The sequence below is a fragment of the Bubalus kerabau genome, chromosome 5 (assembly GCF_029407905.1).
Source record: "Bubalus kerabau isolate K-KA32 ecotype Philippines breed swamp buffalo chromosome 5, PCC_UOA_SB_1v2, whole genome shotgun sequence".
Lineage (NCBI taxonomy): Eukaryota > Metazoa > Chordata > Mammalia > Artiodactyla > Bovidae > Bubalus > Bubalus kerabau.
Genome location: NC_073628.1, coordinates 113164394 through 113184149, shown reverse-complemented (window position 1 = coordinate 113184149; position 19756 = coordinate 113164394). Strand labels below are relative to the sequence as shown.

Sequence of the window (19756 nt, the reverse complement as noted above, 5' to 3'; positions counted from 1 at the left end):
GGAATAGAGGATCAGCATGACGGTGAGACTGTGACCGAGTCTTATCTGTTGCTGCTCTTTCTGTTCTTCTTCATCTCTATAATCATGGCTTTATTCATCCTTTTGTTTAATAAAGCCATGGGTGACTTTGCATTGGGGCTCAGCTCCTTAAACTGGCATTCACAACTTTTACAGTTGACCCCAGTCTGGCTTTTCAGCCCCAGTCCTCCACTACTGCTCTGCGTGTCTTCACTCTGCAGCATAACCAGACCTCCCGCAGTTCTGCAAGCATGCAGCACCTGCTGTTCTTTATACACACTGTTCTCTTCATCTCGAATTGCCTCCCAACACTTCTTCCCATTTTATCCCTTCCCAAGGGAACAGGCCCAGCCAAGTTCCACCCTCTCACCCAGCACTGCTGTTACTGTTTAGAGTAGTTATTCATGGCTCTGTCTTCAGTTTCTTACTAGACCAACACCTCCCTGAGAGTAGAAAACCTGTAGCACAACTTGCTAAATGTGGCAAATGGAGTGGACTTTCCAGGTGGCTCAGTGGTAAAGAATCCGCCTGCCAGTGGAGGAGATGTGGGTTTCATTCCTGGGTCGGGAAGATCCCCTGGAGGAGGAAATGGCAGCCCACTCCAGTATTCTTGCCTGGGAAGTCCCATGGGCAGAGGAGCCTGGCAGGTGACAGTCCATGGGGTCGTAGAGTCAGACACGGCTAAGCGACTAAACACCAATAACAGGGTGTGCTCCAAGGATCTTGGCTGAATACAAGAATAAATGGCATCCTGGTTTCTGTGTATTTCAGGCATTCAAAAATTTTGGAGGTGCTGAGATCCATAAGGTTCACAGAGGGGAAGCTTGGGAGGACTGGAACGCTAAAAGAGAGGGCAGTCCTACGTCTCTGGAGATCTCAGCCCCACAGTATGGTAGATGGCCATGGTGGTACCCTGAGATGACACTGGCTCCTCTTGGCACTTGTTTTATTCAGTACACTGGCAAAGGCTCTGTTGGAGCCTCATCCACAGCCCTCAGGAGGCCTTGGACTAAAGTAACTGTTTGATCACATCCCATATTTGCTCCTTCAGAGTGCCAGGTCAGGTTTGCATTGGTCAAGCAATTTCTGAGCATTTATTGTTCTTGAGCCATTTTGCTGACATCCAGACCAACACGATTACACTGATGTTCCAAGCCTCTGATCTCAGCCCCACTGTGATGAAATTCACAAGACATTTACTGTCCCTGTGTGGTTTTTCTTTGGTTAACCCAGGCCAGATAGAGCATAAGTACATAACTTCCTGATTTAGCGTTTTAGCTCTCCCATGCCAGATGTTGCCAGGAGAGGTGGGAAAAAGCCAAGGAGGAACCTATCATTCTGTAATTATGTTTAATCTAAAAAATGACAGCCGCCTTCAGTGGCAGGTATGGTAACTTCCTTCTTTCACCCTTTGCCCTCTATGATGGTTCTGGTCTGGACAGAAACAGAATATAATTTTCCAAAGGAATTTGGCATCAACTCATAGATAGGTTCAGAGGGCTGGACTGGAAGCCAAGGGTAGAGATTCTGTGTTCTCAGCCCACCTCCCCATATACCCACTGCACCTGTTCCTTCCTTGTTACCATCACCCCTAGAATCTTGAAGCAGAACTCCTTCCTTCTCAAAAACAGTCTTGGCTGCCTCTGGGTGCAGGGTTTCTTCTGGGGGTGATGAAAAGTTTCTGGATTAGAGTGGTGATGGTTGCACAACTTAGTGAATATGCTTAAACCCCCTGAATTGTATATATTTGAGAGGGTGAATTTTATGGTTTGTGAATTATATTTCAATTGTAAAATAACTCATGGAATACCAAGACTTTGTGCAAAGAATTAAAGTACTACAGCACAAAAATTCATAAAAGACCCCATGGACTTTAAACTCAATGGCTTCCTCCTTTATGCATGTTCGAAGGTCATGTTGTCTGATGCGTGTGTTGGAGGTTGAGGGGATCTGAAAGAAGTTCCTTCATCTGTCTTAGTCCCTGTTCTGTGTCAGGCTGGGGTGACTTTGGTCTGGGTATTTACTTGTCTTTGCTTCCACATTTAAAACAGAGCTAATGAGCCTGACCTCCTTGATGAGGGTCTCCTGGGAGATAAAAAAAGCTGGTTTGTTGAGTGCTTTAGAGGTATCATGTGCTGGATTCCTCTTGAATAGTTACAGGAAGGGCTAAAGAGGCACCCAGCATGTGCAGAATAAATTCCAAGGTGGGTTAGAGCAAGTGCAGGCAAGAGGCTGAATGTGTGTTGCTCTAGAGATTTAATTAGGCCATTAAGTGCTCTATTAGGAGCTGTTGCTGCTTGTAATTTTTTAATTTAAACTTTTTATTTCATATTGGAGTAGAGCTCACTAACAATGTTGTGATAGTTCAGGTGCATCACAAAGCGACCCAGCCGTACATATACATGTGTCTATTCTCCCCCAAACTCCCTCCCCATCCAGACTGCCACATAACATTGAACAGATTTCCCTGTGCTATACAGGAGGACCTTGTTGGTTATCCATTTTAAATACAGCAGTGTGTACATGTCCATCCCTGCCTGTGACTTTTATGTCTGTGGTGAGGAGGAGATAGAGTTTGGTTTCTATCGCAGCTGCAGGAAACAGACCTGGGAAGGGGAAGAGTGTCTCCTAGGAGGAATCTTCCAGTGCTTTGATGTGGAGGCCTGAGTGCTTAGAAAGGGTAAGTGCTGGGGAGTGGGGTTTGTGATTGCAGGGCTTGTGATGAAGCATGGTGTGGTAGCCACAGGTCGACCCAGGTACCCACGGAGGTGTGCCCAAGGGTTTCTGTTTACCTGGAAATCTTAAAAAATCCTTAGAGGAAAGGTGGATTTGGGAAGCCCGTGTCACTTCCTCACTTAACAAATGCAGCTGTGCCTGGGGGAAGGCCGGGCTGGGCTGCAGGGCATGTTCCATTCTCACACCCTCTGCCCACTGCAGTGTCCTCGGTGCCAGTCACTTCGAGAGCATAGACAGCTGACCAGCCCAACAGGCCAACTGAGTCCTTCAGATAATTAGGGAGAGAGGCTGAGAATGAAGGGGACTCTTGTCTTTGCTACACCCTCACCCTCCTGCATGCTTCTAAGTTTATTCTCCTCGCTGGCCTGTAGGATGGTAGGATGAACTGGGGCAGCAGTCCCCAACCTCTTTGGCAGCAGGGACCAGTTTCGTGGAAGACAGTTTTTCCGTGGACGGGGTGGGGGGCCCAAATAGAGGGGTGGGGAGGGGATGATTCAGGTGTAATGTGAGCGATGGGGAGTGATGAGGAGCAGCAGATGAAGCTTTGCTCCCTTGCGCATCCCTCACCTCCTGCAGTGTAGACCGGTACTGGCCCATGGCCCCAGGGGTGTGAACCCCTGAGCCAGAGAATCATCGCAGTGTCTTTTAGAGACAGGCTGATGACCTGTGGATCATGAATCCCTCTCACTTATCTTTCCTGAGAGGACTAGCCAATATTCCTCCTCTTCCTTCTCCGTATTCTCCCATCAGTGTCTGAATGTCCATTCCCCACATCTCTGTCTACTTAACAAAGTCCAGTCTTCAAGGCCCAACACCATAACATCTTCTTTTGGCAAGTCTGCTTTCCTTCCATCGTCCACCCTCTATCCAAGCAAGATTACTCTTTCCTTCTGTCTCCACAAAGCTTTTATGCATGTGGTGTAACAGGACACATTCACTCACAGTGGGTTGCTTTGGAGAACTTGTCGAGGATTTCATTCAGTTTAGTCTCTGGGTGCCTAGAGCAGTGCCAGTACATACGCAGCACATATCCAGTGCGTGTAGGTTAAATAAATTAAAGAATAAATATATAAGTGGGTAAATACAGCAGAACATCATTTGTACACTCCCACAAATAGTGAAAGATATTTATAAACTCAATAAATATTTAAAATTGCTTTCCTCTTTATGATGGTGGTACTTGATGAGAATACTCTTCTAAATGGATCTTATTAAATCTTTTTTATGTATATTGAATTTTTTGGTCAAAGGTGATAAATTTTGGGAGAAGAAGCCATGCCTTTCAAAAAAAATGAAAATTTTAAAGCAATGCTTTGCCAAGTATGTTCAGCAGAATATTAGTTTTTGAGGATGATTAGTAGTGATTAAGGGGAAAAAAAATGGTGTTAGGGCCAAATGAAGCTCAAGAATGCTGGGTTAATCAGGTTCTTTCTATAGTGGGATGTCTCAAAACTTTGATACAATACTGCTTAGGAATATTAGAGGAAGAGACATATAGCAGTAGACTTCTGCAGCACAGCTGAGCTCCTATCGTGCAGAGTGCATAACAGGTTTGCGTATATTGGTATTCATTGTTGATGTTATTTCAGTGCCTGCATCTAGAGCTCAGAAAGCAGATGAATACTTAAGTCTGTGATAAGGGCCCACTTCTTCATCATCCTCTCATGTACATCACCTTTGCTCTGCAAAAATGAAGAGAAAAATTAAAGGGAATTAAAACATTACCTGCCAAAAGCCAGTATCAGACATCTCCAGTGGACTAAGTAGCAGATGATGGTGGATTTAGAAATAACCTGCCAGCTCCAGTTGCTCTGCAGTACCCTCCCAGGACTCTTCCATAAGTGCCAGTTCTCTGCACAGTAATTACTAACTCTCTCCTTGGTAGACTCACTGGTGTCTACAAGTAATTGCTAGGGAACTCACACTTTGAAATTTACAAGAGGCAAACAACCTTATGTTTACCTCAGTGGGTCATCAGGGTATTCAAACTGTGGTGAGTAAAGGATGCTGTTGATCATAGAAATACGGTGAAAAACTTGAATTCTTACCTGTGTATTTTTCTCAATGGGCGGGAGCCCAGGCCATTAGTTTATGGTACAAAGACTGATGGGGGATTAATTCTGTTCTTCTCAGGGCCTCTTCCCCTCCTTGAGATTTGAAGCAGCAGTAAGCCTGACTCAACTGTAGTTAGAAACCCTTTGTAGTCTTCAGCTGACATTGACTAATCAGAGGCAGTGTCTTAAAAGAAGATGAAACCGTAGATGTGGACTGGTCCACTCGGAATTCTGACCTGTGCCTTTGGTGTCTGTGCTCTAGAGATCTCAGGGAACACGGAGGACATCCCTCTGGTGCGCTGGAGGCAGCAGTGGCTGGAGAATGGCACTTTACTTTTTCACATCCACCACCAGGATGGTGCCCCAAGCCTCCCTGGGCAAGATCCAACCGAAGAACCCCAGCATGAGTCAGCAGAAGAGGAGCTGAGAATCCTGCACATCTCAGTCATGGTAAGAGCTGTGCAACCATAGCCTCTCAGGCTATACTACCTTGACCTTAAGAACGTGGGAGCCGCAGCCCTGGAGGATCCATCTCCACAATCTCATTATTGATCTTGTTCATAAGTTGATTTCTCATTTATGGGAAATGTCTCCACCTGTGGTGTAAGTAAAAATTGCAGTTATTTCCACAGCACCACTCCCTGATGATTCTCTAGGAACATGCCTAGATAGGGAGTAACTGTTACAAATCAGAGACAACCTCAGATGGGGGCTTTGGATTGTCTTAGAAAGGGATTGTTCAGTTAGATCAGAATATCTTCTAATAGTTCCTCCATGAATGTTTGCTGAGTGACTGGATTGCCCAATCTGCTTGCTGCTCCTGAGGTATCTTCTCCCAGCTGGGAGAAAGTTAGTCCTGGCTTTCTATCCTCTTACAGTAAAGGACATGCCAATAAATAGAGCCTTGCCTCTCCCACTAGTCCAGCTCAGAAACATCCCATCAGCATCCCTTCTGAAAATTAGAGAATTTTCTCTAACATTCTGTATTTTAGAGTCTCACTAGACAGACATTAAGTGCTACGGTGACAGGCATGGGTTTTATTTGATATTGTTTTGTTCATTGGTATATCTTCAACACCTGGAATAATGCATTCACATAGTACTAAATAATTATTTGTGGAATAAATGAATGTGTTTCCCAGTAGAAACGAAAAATGCCTGACTCACTCAATATTTTTATTAGTAAAATCAATACATCACCTGCTCCGAGGGTAGCCTGAAAGCAAGCTGAGACTTGACTGATTGTCTGTGTATGGGAGAGGATGGGCTCTTTCAAACCAAATGAGGTCTTGGTCTAAACTGTAATTAATCTATTACTCTTGAACCATCACTATGTGCTATTTAGTTTTGTGTATTAGATTGGGGAAAACTGAGCACGTTTTAGATATATTAGAATTTCCATTATCTAACTGTTTGGCATGGAAGATATCCCCATAAAATCTCAAAATGCAAGTCTTCTGTTTCTCCTTCAGCCAGTGTCTCCAGGAATGACTTATTTGATAGATTACCTGTATATGTGTAAGCTGCTCTAGTTTGTTGAAACTATGTGGTTGAGAAAAGAGTCTTTCCATAGCAAATGGTCAACCTCAGATATGCCAGAGAGTGAATGGGTAAATGAGATTACTGTGCTAATTGAGGTTTACAACATAAGAGCTAGAGTACCTGTACATCCTTCATTAAAGACCAGCGTTTCCTCTCTCAAGGAAGCTTGTTTTCTTCAGTGTAGCTTGTAGTTTCCCGATTGTGGTGAGAACGAGCAGATCGCCAGTGGCCTCCCTGGCATTGACTAGGGAGACAGAGGTAGGAGCTGCATTGTTCTTGTATTTATCTTATGGTCTGATTGAAAAGAAAGGCACGATGGTGGACTTCCCACCAGCCATCCACAGCCTCCCATCACTGTGGGAAGTGGTCTTTGTCTTGGATAGTTTTTGTTTGGTTTCTTTTGGTCCAAGACCATTTCAGAGAACACCACAAAAATGTTTAGGGTGAAGAGAACTGTAAAGAGATTCCCAGGAATTCCTGTTGGATGTGGTTGTGTTTGAAAGAAAGACCCAAAGTATGAGCTTAGGACGGATGAGGTGTCAGAAGGTGTGTTTCGTGGGGATAGGGGGAGTGCTGTGAGCTTCTGAGGGAAGACAGACTGAAGCTGTCCTGGCTGCCACACCCTGTCTTCACCACAGCAAGGATCCCGCCTTCTATCCGCAGAATGAGATGCTCCGATAGGTTCGCTAGAGAAGTGTGAGTGTGTAGATGCGTATGTGTGCACATATTTATGGCGATGGGTGGCTGATCAAGGATGTCAAATAATTTGAGGAAATAGATGGTGTCCTTAGAATGTAATAAGCCTTAGGAAGAGTCCTGTATTGCTAATGCTTTTTGTTGAGTTTTCCTGGGCAGAAATTAATGGACAGTGGACAAGGAATTGGAAAGAACAAAAACCAGCCTTAAACCTGGGACTCTGAGCTCTTTCCTTCATATGCTACTGGTTACCCATGACAGACCAACAGTGACGTTCAGCTTTCCAAATAAAATGAGAGTGATTCCTCCTTCAGCTTGACTTTAGTTTATGCCATGTTATTTTCGACTACACTGGAGCGGGCAGAGCAGCCCTTAGAAGGGCTTGGGCAAAGCGTGAGGGTGGGCAAGTCTTGTATGTGTCTCCAACTTGCCCTCGGATGTGGATAGACCCACACCTCCATGGAAAATTCAGGAAAGCCTATGACTTCTGCAGGAGCACAGGGCTCCCCAGGCAAACCGAAGACGTAAGTGCTGCCTCCCATCCTTGCAGAGACGATGTGGTCAGTGGAGCCTCCTGCAGCATCTCTTCCCATCCCACCTTCCTCCAGCCCTATTCCACCCACCCTCAGACTCTGCCTCTCCTATCCTTTACATTCTATTCTAGAAACAGTTTCAAAGTCTGAAGTTGTGTATCTGCCCTCAGCTTAGAAATCAAGCCTGAGGGTATCCTGTTTGAAGATGTCGTTCCCAGAGTCTCTGATGGTTTCTTAAGATACTCAGGGACTGGTAGACTACCTGATACTCTTTATGCAGTATCCTTTGGAAGTAAGTAGGCAGCCATTTGAGGCTCCTCGCATGACAGCGGTATGTGTTAGAAGGTAGCAAAGTCCTTTGACTAGTAACAGTGTTGGGCAGCAAAAGGCACTTAAATGAAATCTTATTACCCAAACCCTGTTAGTTATGAAATAACAATAGCAGGGCTATTTTTCATTAACTGTAACGATCAATACTGATGAGGTTTTCAGTTGGATCCAAATAGCATACTTCAAAAAAGAGAAAAGTTAAGGTTATTATCAAAACATGAATATACCCAACCTTTTCTCTCTTGTTAAGAAAATGTATATATAAAAGCTTAACTGATAATCCTAAATATTTCCAATATGTGCAGAGGGAATTAATGGTTCTGTGAACACCTTAAAGTTTACATTTCTTTCATTTTGTATTTACACTTTTCTCATCCATATTACCTCAGTGCAGGGACCACTGTTTATTTTTATATTTTGCATTCACTGTTGGCTGTGTTTTGTTTTACACACAAAATGTAAGTAATGAGAGAATGAGAAGCCAAGAAAAACCCTTTTTTGTATCCTTTTGACACTGTATGGATGAGAATTGGTAAGTTCCTTCTTACATTGTGCCCAGTATAAATATACCATCAGCAAAATCTTGAGCTTACAGGAAACCAATACCTCAGCTGAGAACTTGGCAATTTAAAACTTGGAAAAACCTTTTGCTTTTCTTATTTTTCAATCATATCCTAAAACTTTTGAATTATTTTTTCCAAGGAGGTACTATTTCTTCCTTACATAAAACAATTGGATTTCCCTCCAGAAATCTTATTGCTTAGAGGGTCACAAGATGTATTTTAACCTCTTGCATGATTCAAACTTGGCTGAAGAGATTTATTTCGAATTTAGCCAGATAATTGACACTTAAAACTATAAAAGCACACAACGATACTATTTTGCAAGCTCTTGAACAAGTGAAAACAAAATCATCAATTGTAAACCGATATGTGAGCTTAAACCAAAGTCAAGGAATTCTTCAGTTATTAGCAAATCATTTACTCCATTGAAGATCAGGTTTTAATACAAGTTTACATTAGATAATCAGGCTGTGAATTTAAATTTTCATGTTGTACTTTTGCTAATTTACCATGTGATCTACATTTTTCTTCTTAAAGTGTGCAAAAGAATTTTACAGTGCATAATGTAATTTTAATATATTATCTACATATTTCATGTTCGTAATTAAAGATGACAGTGTTAATAGACTTTCTATATGCATATGGGTTGGTTAAGTATATTTTTCACAGCAAATAGCTTTTCAAAAACGCTTCAGTTTGATATATGTGTGTTTGTGTTTATATGTATACATACATATATATATGATAACTCCCACTGTTAGATGATATCTTTTATAGTTCACTCTTCTCAGGCACAGTTCACAACTGAGGGGAAAAAAAATCTGAGCATTTGTCTATTCCTCCTGAGAGTTTTGCGAGGAGAACCCATCAATCAAGCCTGGGTGCTGCTCAGAACCACTAGCCCCTGTGTGGAGCCCACTGGCCAGCGTCAGCCAGTTCTTATAGCCTTCAACTGCTGGATCCTCGGGGGTCCCCAGGCTTCTTGTTTCTGGGAGCCCCAGGTGAGCCCAAGACACATAGCTTTCTTCTGGAGAAACAATTTAGAAAATAAGGTTCTGGAAGTTCCATTCTGGGGAGGTCACACTTCAGGCTGAGTTAGCACAAAACCCACAGAACACACATGTGGGGAGCCCTAGGGCTGTGTTTCCAGGACGGCAGGCCACTTGTGCCAGAAGACACATTCTTGCTCCTACCTGAGCATCCTTACTCAAGTTCACTTCAGCTGTCTAGAGTCACATATTACTTTGCTTGAAGCTCTCTTCATTTCCCTCCTCAAGCTCAACCATTTCTAGGGCAGAGAAGAGCAGTTGTAAGCATGGTCATCGTTATATGCCACCGAGACTGTCAGGTACTTATTAAGTGTACGTGGGCGAGGGAAACAGGGCAAGATGCTTTTCCTTTCAGCACCTTTAATGTTCAGCAAACCTGTTACCAAAAATTGGTTAGCAATCTCATTCTTCAGAGTCACTTTTGCATCTTTCTTTTCAATTGATATTATTTGTTTGGTTGAAGAGAGCAGACCCTAATTTATCAGGGCTGGTCCTTATGATCTTTAAGAACCAGATAGAGGAGTTAAGACATTTTGTGTTACCACAAAGAACAGAACTCGAGTAATAAATTGGAAGGTACAAAAAGACAGGTCCTGATTCAGTCCAAGGAGCTTATCTAGGGACTCAAGCCATCCATGATGGGGCTAGACTGACTTATTGGCCACACTGTTCCCCTGCCAAACCCATCTTTGTGTTCTTGGCCTCCCATTAGGAAAATGGTGGGCAGTTCCTAAAATAGCAAGACCCCTAAATAACACAAATGCTTTGCTTTTTGGTTGTCTCAACAGTCTGATGTGCAAGACTCTGAGGTCCATTTGAAGGCCGCGGGACAGTTGCCTTGCAAACCTCCCCCACCTGGCACCGTGGTCTGGCAGTGCATCTCTTGCCAAGATGCAGCAGATGCAGGAACTTGTGAATCTATTAGCCATTGCAATTGATCAGCTATCCATCTTGCTGGCTACCCTCCCCCATTCCTGTAGAGTGGGAACTGGAGTATAGTGGAAAGAAACCCTACATTTAGTTGGAAGGTGGTCTTCAGATCCTGGCTTTACCATTTTATGTAACCTGCTATCCTTTGGAGAGCCTTCATGACCTCATCTGTGACATGAATGTATTGATTAAACTTTTTAGCTTTAAAGAATGGAGATCTACTCAGACCATCTCTGTAATGAAGTTTTACTGTAGAAATTCATAGGGAGGTAAGGGAGACAGGAATCTTCTGATATTGAAAAAAAAAATCTTAAAAGCAAAATTTCATGAAACCTGGGACTGGTGGGTTGGGCAGGATCCAAGTCATCTTGTGAGCCCCCAGCCTCAGCACTTTGTGGTTTGGCTTTTTGCACATGTTTCTGTTGCTCCTGTGGCCATGAATGGGAAACTTTGTCCAGTCTACACTGTAAATGTCCCCATTTTGATGCCTTTATTAAATGTTCATATTATCCATTCACTCATTAGGTCACCTCACTTCAGACCTCGCCTGACTCCTCTCAGCTTTACGAGGTTTCTCATGTTATTCCTGGGCTGCCAGCTTCCCCAATTTCTGCCACTCTTATTCTAGCTCAGGGAAACAAGTGGATGGACCTCGCTAGTTACCGTAATTCTGTATCTTCAGAGACTTTCCTGTCGAATAGCCCATAGGTGGATGCAACCTTAACAAACCTCCTTCTGTTGGCTGTTATTATGAAGAGGTTGGCTTAGGTGACACAGAAAATGGTGGACTTCTGCTCCAGAAACAGCTTGGAACCATTTCCTTTATTGGAGGCTGAGAAGCCATGAGTCCCTGATTGACTCATTTAATATAGTAGGCAACACAGTCGAAGTTGTAGAGATGTTGATGGATCGGAAGATCTCACCACCACCACCACCACCACCACCATCACGATCTTATTTTGCACTTACTATGTGTTTACTACTAAGTACTTTCAAAATGCATCCATTTATTTGTCATTCATGTCACAACATCCTTAGGTAGAGTTTATTATCTCATTTTACAGATGAAGGGATTGAGGAACAGCTAAGTAACCTGCCTAAAGGGAAACCACTCTAAGGTTGCAGAGCTAAGATTTGAACTGAGGCAGTTGTCAGAGTCTATATACTCTAAGAGGGAGCTCAAGTGGTAAAGAATCTGCCTGCCAATGCAGAAGTCATGGGTTTGATCCCTGGGTTGGGAAGATCTGGAGGAGGAAATGACAACCCACTCCAGTTTCTTCCCTGGGAAATCCCACGGACAGAGGGACTTGGCAGGCTGTAGTCCATTGGGTTGCAAAGAGTCAGACACAACCGAGGGACTAAGCACCATCATGATACAGTCTAAGAAGTACCCAGTTCATATCTGGTCCATGGTGAGTGCCCAAGATATGTTTATTACATGCCCTTTTACTGGGTTTTGTTATTCTGTCTGCTGAACTCATTTGACATGTGTCCCCATTTTTATTCTAAAGCCAGTCACTCTATGAGCACTAGGACCCACAGCTGGGGTGGGCTTCAGGTCTGTTTTTCTGTGACTCTACCAGGCAGCTAAGCCGAAAGCTCAGAGTCTGTTCAGCTCTGCTGACCCCACCTGCTAACCTTGGCTTCAGCCACTCTCTCTCACAGCTGGCAGCAGGTTTATTGGCAGAGAAGGACTGAGGGAAGTTGGGAACTTCCAACTCTAAAATTGTGAAAGTCAAGTAACAGTAAACTTAGGCTTCTTCATATATATGTTCTCACACTTTTGCAGTTAATTTCTAGAAACTAAAAAAAAAAAAACAAAACACCAAAAAAACATTTTTAAAGCATTACTGACCTGTCATTGATTTAAAAAAAATCATCAATGCATTCATTCATATAGTTATTGATCCTTTCATGGCAGGCTTCAGGTACTTTTTTTTAATTATGGAGAGAGAAAATTCATAAGACAAGATTGTACTTTCAAGGAACATTCAATCATATCATTAACACTTAACATTTGACGATGATCTTCAGCAGAACTGTGTGCCAAGTGCTTTCCCATTCCATCCCATTCTTTATACCCTCTTTATAATTCTGTTCTTCTCTTTCCTGAAGCTCACAGAGGCCTTCAGTTACCCTCATTTTTCCAGACAGCAAGGAAAATAGCTAAGAGGCCAAATTTTCACTAGGATACTAATATCTTTTAAGGATACTAATATCTGTTAACAACTTGATGTAATATTCTCTTCAGCAGTTTAGCTTAGTTTTGATATAGATGCCAACAATTTACTTTTAAATACTTTGTTTCAAAAATCCCTGAAGATCTATTTGAAAGCAAGCATCATGATCTCTGTGGGGTTTAACTCAATATTAAGAGTTGGTAATATTCATAGTAAAGAAGCTGTCCCTTCACTCATTCTGTTTCAGACAATGTATGGGATTATCTTCAGGAACAATAGCAATTTCTATAGCAGCTTTGTGAAATAGATATTAATTCTCCCATATTTTGGATATAAACACTGAGACAGAAAGTAAATTACAGACCCAAGGTCACGCAGGTGGAACGAGTTTTCAAGACAAGTACATCTGACTTCAGACTTGACTCTGCCATTAAGACTGCAGCTTGGTGGCATGAGAGTTGGCTGGCTTCTCCAGTTTTACAGCTGTGGAACAAATGTGCTTCTTTTGGGTAGCACAGCAAAAAACCTTTACTTAATGGAGGTTAGGAAGACACATAAAGAATTGGGCAAGGTTTTGTTATGCTGGAGTCTCTAAGCCACTTCAAAGAGTGAAGAACTAGATTGGGCCACAAGACCAAGCATTATAGAAGCCTGAGGTTGGATCTTAGCAAAAGTCATTGAGAAACCAAGAAGCCAGTGAAGACTGTAAGTGCTATGGTGTAGTACTGTGTAGTTCTATGGTCTAGCTCTAGTTTATAAAAATGGTTTTGCTATCAGAAAGACCACAAAATTAAATCCTTATTCCTCCACTGACTAGATATTCCAGTGACCTTGGCAAAAATTGCTCAATCTCTCTATTCTCACTTTTCTTATCTATAGAATGGGAATAATAATAGATTCTACCTCTTAGGGCTGGTATGATGATTAAATGAGATGATTCTTATTAAGCACTTCCTATGTGCCTGGCCCCTGGGAGATGCCTAGTAAATATCACCTAGATAAACTCTTGCGATGCCAAGCAAGCTGGCTGTAACAATTTCTGTGTGCACTGTGTTACCCAGGGGCCCTCTGCCTTGGGGAGCCAGGAAAGCAGGTGGGATCATAGCAACCTCTCAGAGGAGTCCTCGAGGAGTTTGGCTCAGGGAGAAGACTGAGGCAATTAGGGCCATCAGGGCCACAGGAGGTGCCCGTGACGAAGCTGGGACATGGTCATATACATCCAGGGCATTGTTAAGTCAACTTCAGTTTTGTTGTTTACAGGGTTTCCTAGCAGCTATCCTGTAGTTTAGCATAATAATCTCAGCTCCAAACTTCCCTGGAAGAACTTCACTCATTTATTTTTTTCATCAAACCAAATGATGTCATTATGGGAATTCCTTTTCTGCCCACGTATCCACAGGTACAAAGATTGTTATTACATTCTCAACAGCCAAAAGAAGGCATATACATAATGGTGGGGGATATTCAGGTCAGCACTGGTGGAAAAACTCAGATTCTTATTCCTAATGACGTTATCTTTCCTCCAGATCTTGCTGTCTTCCCTCACCTTCTGCCCCTCCCTAAAGCTTTGGGATTCTCTCATAGACCTGAAGTTTGCCCATATTTATGACCACAAACTCACACCCATGGGCCTTGGTTGGAGAAGACTAGATTTATGCGTAGTAGATAGAGCCAGCTTATGCCCACAGAGAGACCCCGAGCATGGCTAAAGGCAGAAAATTAGGCCAAGGATCTGTAAAGGGCCAAATGGTAAACACGTTCAGCTTTGAAGGCCATTTAAGCTTTGTTGCAACTATCCAACTCTTGCCATCATAGTGCCAAAGCAGCCATGCACACTGTATGAATAGTGTATGTGGCTGTGTTCCAATAGAGCTTTATTTATAAAAACAGGCAGTGGGCCACATTTGGCCTGGAGGCCACAGTCTAGTGACCCTGATCTAGTACATTCTCCTCATTTTGCCTGCAGATCCCAAACAGACTAGACTCTAACAACTCGGTAGAAGTGATAAGGTCCTATTCGCAGAGTGAAAGATAATGGTTTGCTAGTTTTTGTTAGACTCCCATAGATTGATTACAATTGTCACGTAAGGAAGGCATTGATAAAGATTGCTCTTGCTATAATGCAGGCATGTGGTGTTTACAAATTAAGGTGAAATACACTCACATTAGCCTTTCCTGAGTGGTATTGCTGGGTTTCGTGAAGATAAACGTTGATGAAAACAAAAATGTGCTTAAAACTTGACAAAAGAAATATAAACAGGGCACCGATTAGCAAACATGCTATCTTCTCTTCCCTGTGTCTCCTGCTTGGCTTCAACTTTGCCTTATGTAGTAGAGTTGTATGTATGCATGTTAGAGTATACCTTAAAGCAAAATACCTCATATAAATGTGCATTCAGACATAGAAGTAGAATTGTGCTCTCAGACATGTCACAATCAAGTTGGCGATATGGAAGGATTTATAAGTTGGTGGGGGCTCTCTGCCTTGCTGAGGAGTCTGAGGATGGACAAAGCAGGGGCTTCCCTGGTGGCTCAGACAGTAAAGCGTCTGCCTACAATATGGAAGACCCAAGTTCAATCCCTGGGTCAGGAAGATCCCCTGGAGAAGGAAATAGCAACCCACTCCAGTACTCTTGCCTGGAAAATTCCATGGACGGAGGAGTCTGGTAGGCTACATTTCATGGGGTTGCAAAGAGTCGGACACAACTGAGCAACTTCACTTTCTTTCTTTTGTAAAATCAGCTGTGAGTCTTTCAAGTATCTGCGGAAGTTTATTAAAAGTCTTGACTACATGAGAGGCTGATGTCAGTAGCCCTCCCCAATATTGCTTTGGGGTCCCCATGGTATATCCAGGGAGGTCAGGAGCCTTTTAATGCTGCCCTGCTACTTATGATTCTCCTGACACCTCTTGCTGCTGCTGACATCCACAAATAGCGACAAAGATGAGTCAAAGAGCCTTCTAACTTGGGATGAATCAGCTGTTCTGTTTGTTGATACATTGGACTGTGGCTAACAGCAGCCAGGGCTTCATGGAACAGTATCTGGGACCTTCTGGGCTCTGGCTCCCAATCCCAGAGTTGGCTTAGGGTGAACTTAAGGTGACTTCTGCTGCTCCAACACCATGAGGGAGACAGGGGTGTGTGGGATCCCAGCAGGAGCTCTGACACCAAACGTTTGTTGAAGGATTCAGGCTTTTGTTTCCTCCCTCCTTTTTGTCTGAGGGAGAGGGCAGAAGGCTTTGGGATTAAGATGCATAAGTGTTATGGATTTTTGAGTGAGTATGTCATATTTTGACCTTTATGGGCTTTAAACATGGTATTACATACAGAGTGAGGTCAGTTTCTACACCAAACAAACTCAGAAGCATTATGCATCCCAGCACTGATGTTAAAGCATCTCTCTTTGATTCTCTCTTTTTTTTTTTTGTACAATTGTTAGTCTATTTTGTTATCAAATTACATGTAAGAATAAAAAAATTATATTGTTGTAGTTGCTTAGTCTCTAAGTCATTTCCAACTCTTTGCAACCATGTGGACTGTAGCCCGCCAGGCTCCTCTGTCTATGGGATTTCTCAGGCAAGAATACTGGAGTGGATTGCCATTTCCTTCTCCATGATTCTGTCTTTATTCCCCAAATTTCATGGAGTGTATGCATCCAGGTCACCATCCTTAGGTTTTACACTGGTTGTGTCAGTCTCTGGCCCCACTCACCTCAGTGCTTTGCTGATCAGAGTAAGCAGCCCCAACATCTAAAGCCTCCAGCCTCTCCAGGGCATGGCACCTTCCTTGGACTCCACCTGGAGTTCAGATGGGGGTGTACCCACATGTCCCAGGTGGGGCTCTGTTCAGAACTCCCATGGCAGAGTGGTACAGGCCACGAGCCCACCTCCACTCCATAAGAGTGGACTGGGGACTTGGTTAAGGGACTTCCCTGGTGGTCTAGTGGTTGAGACTTTGCCTTCTAATGCAGAGAGTGTGGGTTCCATCCCTGTCCAGGGAGCCAGGATCCCACATGCTTCATGGTCAAAGAGGCAAGACACAAAGCAAAAGTAATATATCATAACAAATTCAATAGAGACTTTAAAAATCAGTTCAATTCAGTCACTCAGTTGTGTCCAACTTTTTGTGACCCTATGGACTACAGGACGCCAGGCTTCCCTGTCCATCACCAACTCCTGGAGTTTGCTCAAGCTCATGTCCATCGAGTCGGTTATGCCATCCAACCATCTCATCCTCTGTCGTCCCCTTCTCCTGCCTTCAATCTTTCCCAGCGTCAGGGTCTTTTCCAATGGGTCAGTTCTTTGCATCAGGTGGCCAAAGTATTGGAGTTTCAGTTTCAGCATCAGTCCTTCCAATCAATATTCAGGACTGATTTCCTTTAGGATGGACTGGTTGGGTCTCCTTGCTATTCAAGGAACTCTCAAGAGTCTTCTCCAACACCACAATTCAAAAGCATCAATTTTTTGGTGCTCAGCTTTCTTTATAGTCCAGTGGCTCAGAGGTTAAAGCATCTGCCTGCAATGCGGGAAACCTGGGTTCAATCCCTGGGTCGGGAAGATCCCCTGGAGAAGGAAATGGCAACCCACTCTACTATTCTTGCCTGGAGAATCCCATGGACGGAGGAGCCTGGTGGGCTACAGTCCACAGGGTCACAAAGAGTCGGACGTGACTGAGTGACTTTACTACACTTCACTCACTTCTCACATCCATACATGACTACTGGAAAAACCATAGCTTTGACTAGATGGACCTTTGTTGGCAAAGTAATGTCTCTGCTTTTTAATATGCTGTCTAGGCTGGTCATAGCTTATCTTCCAAGGAGCAAGAGTCTTTTAATTTCATGGCTGCAGTCTCCATCTGCAGTGATTTTGGAGCCCAAGAAAAGAAAGTCTGTCATTGTTTGCATTGTTTCCCCATCTATTTGCCATGAAGTGATGTGACCAGATGCCATGATCTTCGTTTGTTCAATGTTGAGTTTTAAAACAGCTTTTTGACTCTCCTCTTTCACTTTCATCAAGAGGCTCTTTAGTTCTTCTTTGCTTTCTGCTATAAAGGTGGTGTCATCTGTGTATCTGAGGTTATTGATGTTTCTCCTGGCAGTCTTGATTCTGTAAGCCTTCTTGGAGAGGTCGCCATTAATCCCACCATAAGGCTGCCGAGCAGACAACCCACAAACTGCAGAACAATTATACCAAATAAATTCTCGCACTGTTAAGAAAGTTTAGGACCCACAGCAGATTTCCCAACCTGGGAATCTGACAAAGGGATTGAGAACCCCCAGGGAATTTGACTTTGGAGGCCAGTGGGATTTGATTACAGAACTTTCACAGGACTGGGGAAACAGACTCTTGGAGGGCACAAACAAAACCTCGTGCACACCTGGACCCAAGAGAAAGGAGCAGTGACCCCACAAGAGACTGACCCAGTCTTGCCTGTGAATGCTCAGGAGTCTCTGGCCAGAGGCATGGGTCAACAGTGGCCTGCTCCAGGGTTAGGGGTATTGAATATAACAGTGTGTGCACAAGACCTTTTGAAGGAGGTCACCATTATCTTCATTACCCCTACCATAGCTTGGTCTCAGGTCAAACAACAGAGAGGGAAAACAGTCCTGCCCATCAACAGAATATTGGATTAAAGATAATACTTTGGCCACTGGATGGGAAGAACTGACTCCTTGGAAAAGACCCTGATGCTGGGAAAGACTGAAGGCAGGAGAAGAAGGGGATGATAAAGAATGAGACGGTTGGATGGCATCACCAACTCGATGGACATGAGTTTGAGTAAGCTCCAGGAGTTGGTGATGGGCAGGGAAGCCTGGCAACATGCAGTCCACGGGGTTGCAAAGAGTCAGACATGACTGAGCAACTGAACTGACTGAACTGAACTGACTGACTGAACACGGCACTGCCCATCAAAACAAGACCCAGTTTCTCCCACAGTCAGTCTCTCCCATCAAGAAGTTTTCATAAGCCTCTTATCCTTATCCATCAGAGGGCAGACAGAATGAAAACCATAATCACAGAAAACTAATCAAACTGATTACATGGACCACTGCCTGGTCTAACTCAATGAAACTATGAGCCACTCCATGTAGGGTCATCTAAGATGACAGGTCATAGTGGAGAGTTCTGACAAAACATGGTCCAGTGGAGAAGAGAATGGCAAACCACTCCAGTATTCTTGCCTTGAGAACCCCATAAACAGTATGAAAAGGCTAAAAGATATGACACTGAAAGATGAACTCCCCAAGTTGGTAGGTGCCCAATATGCTACTGGAGAAGAGACTTTAAAAATAGTCCACATCTAAACCTCTTAAAAAAAAAAAAAAAAAAGACCAAGTAGACCAGCAGCCTCATGCTGGATAAGACCACTAAGTAAGAAGTCAGGAGGTGTCTATTCCAGTCCTTTCAAAAGTTTGTGAAACCTCAGGCAAGCTCCTTCACCATCCTGAACCTCACTTTTCTTATCTGTAAATGAATGTTTTCAAAACTTTAGGCATTCAGGGTTTTTTTTTTTTTTTGCCAAATTTTTATACAATCTGTGTTAGTGTTTTCAGAATATTTTTATTTAAATTGACTGTCTTTTTCAGTTTGAACTTATTTTAGCTTTATCTTAGATGAAACTGCCAACAAAACCATGGGTCTGAAGTAATAGTTCATTATTTCAAAATATGCTAGGGAAAAAAAAAAAAAGCTTTTATGAAATAAAAATGTTTAACACTTTTACCAGCCATTGGCATGCCATCAATCAGGAACACCAGAAGGGCTGCAGGTACTGTGCCTTGGGAAGCCCAGCCTAGATGACCTTCAAGTTGTCTCCAGCTCATACCTTCTAGGAATGAGAGTGAAGGATGTATGGGATAGTAGCAATCCCTGGTTAAAATAGACTTCAGAGTAATAGATAAAGAAACTTTATTCCATCCCCTGAAGCAACTCTACTCTTCTTTTTACCATTTATGAGTGTGAGATGAGGATCTATGGGGGTCAGGGGTGGGCTTCTGTTCCTATAGGTTGGGTTGATGGATGCACTTCTGCCCTGGGAGGGAGCTGTCACTTCCCACGGTGCTGATCCATTGAAAAGAGTTTGGTCACTGTGACCCCTTTCCTGTGGCCCACTGGGACTACTC

The 19756-nt window shown here is 43.3% G+C and overlaps 1 protein-coding gene across 1 annotated transcript in view; it reads left to right on the top strand.

The window, feature by feature from the left end:
* The first annotated feature begins 5082 nt into the window (after positions 1–5082).
* The window catches only part of LOC129653251 (astrotactin-1-like), a 54928-nt gene continuing 40254 nt past the window's right edge, over positions 5083–19756 (top strand). Inside the window, exon 1 of the mRNA XM_055582745.1 lies at positions 5083–5258. Within this exon, the coding sequence (XP_055438720.1) occupies positions 5256–5258 (3 nt within the window). The 5' untranslated portion in view covers positions 5083–5255. The remainder of the gene's footprint in view (positions 5259–19756) is intronic.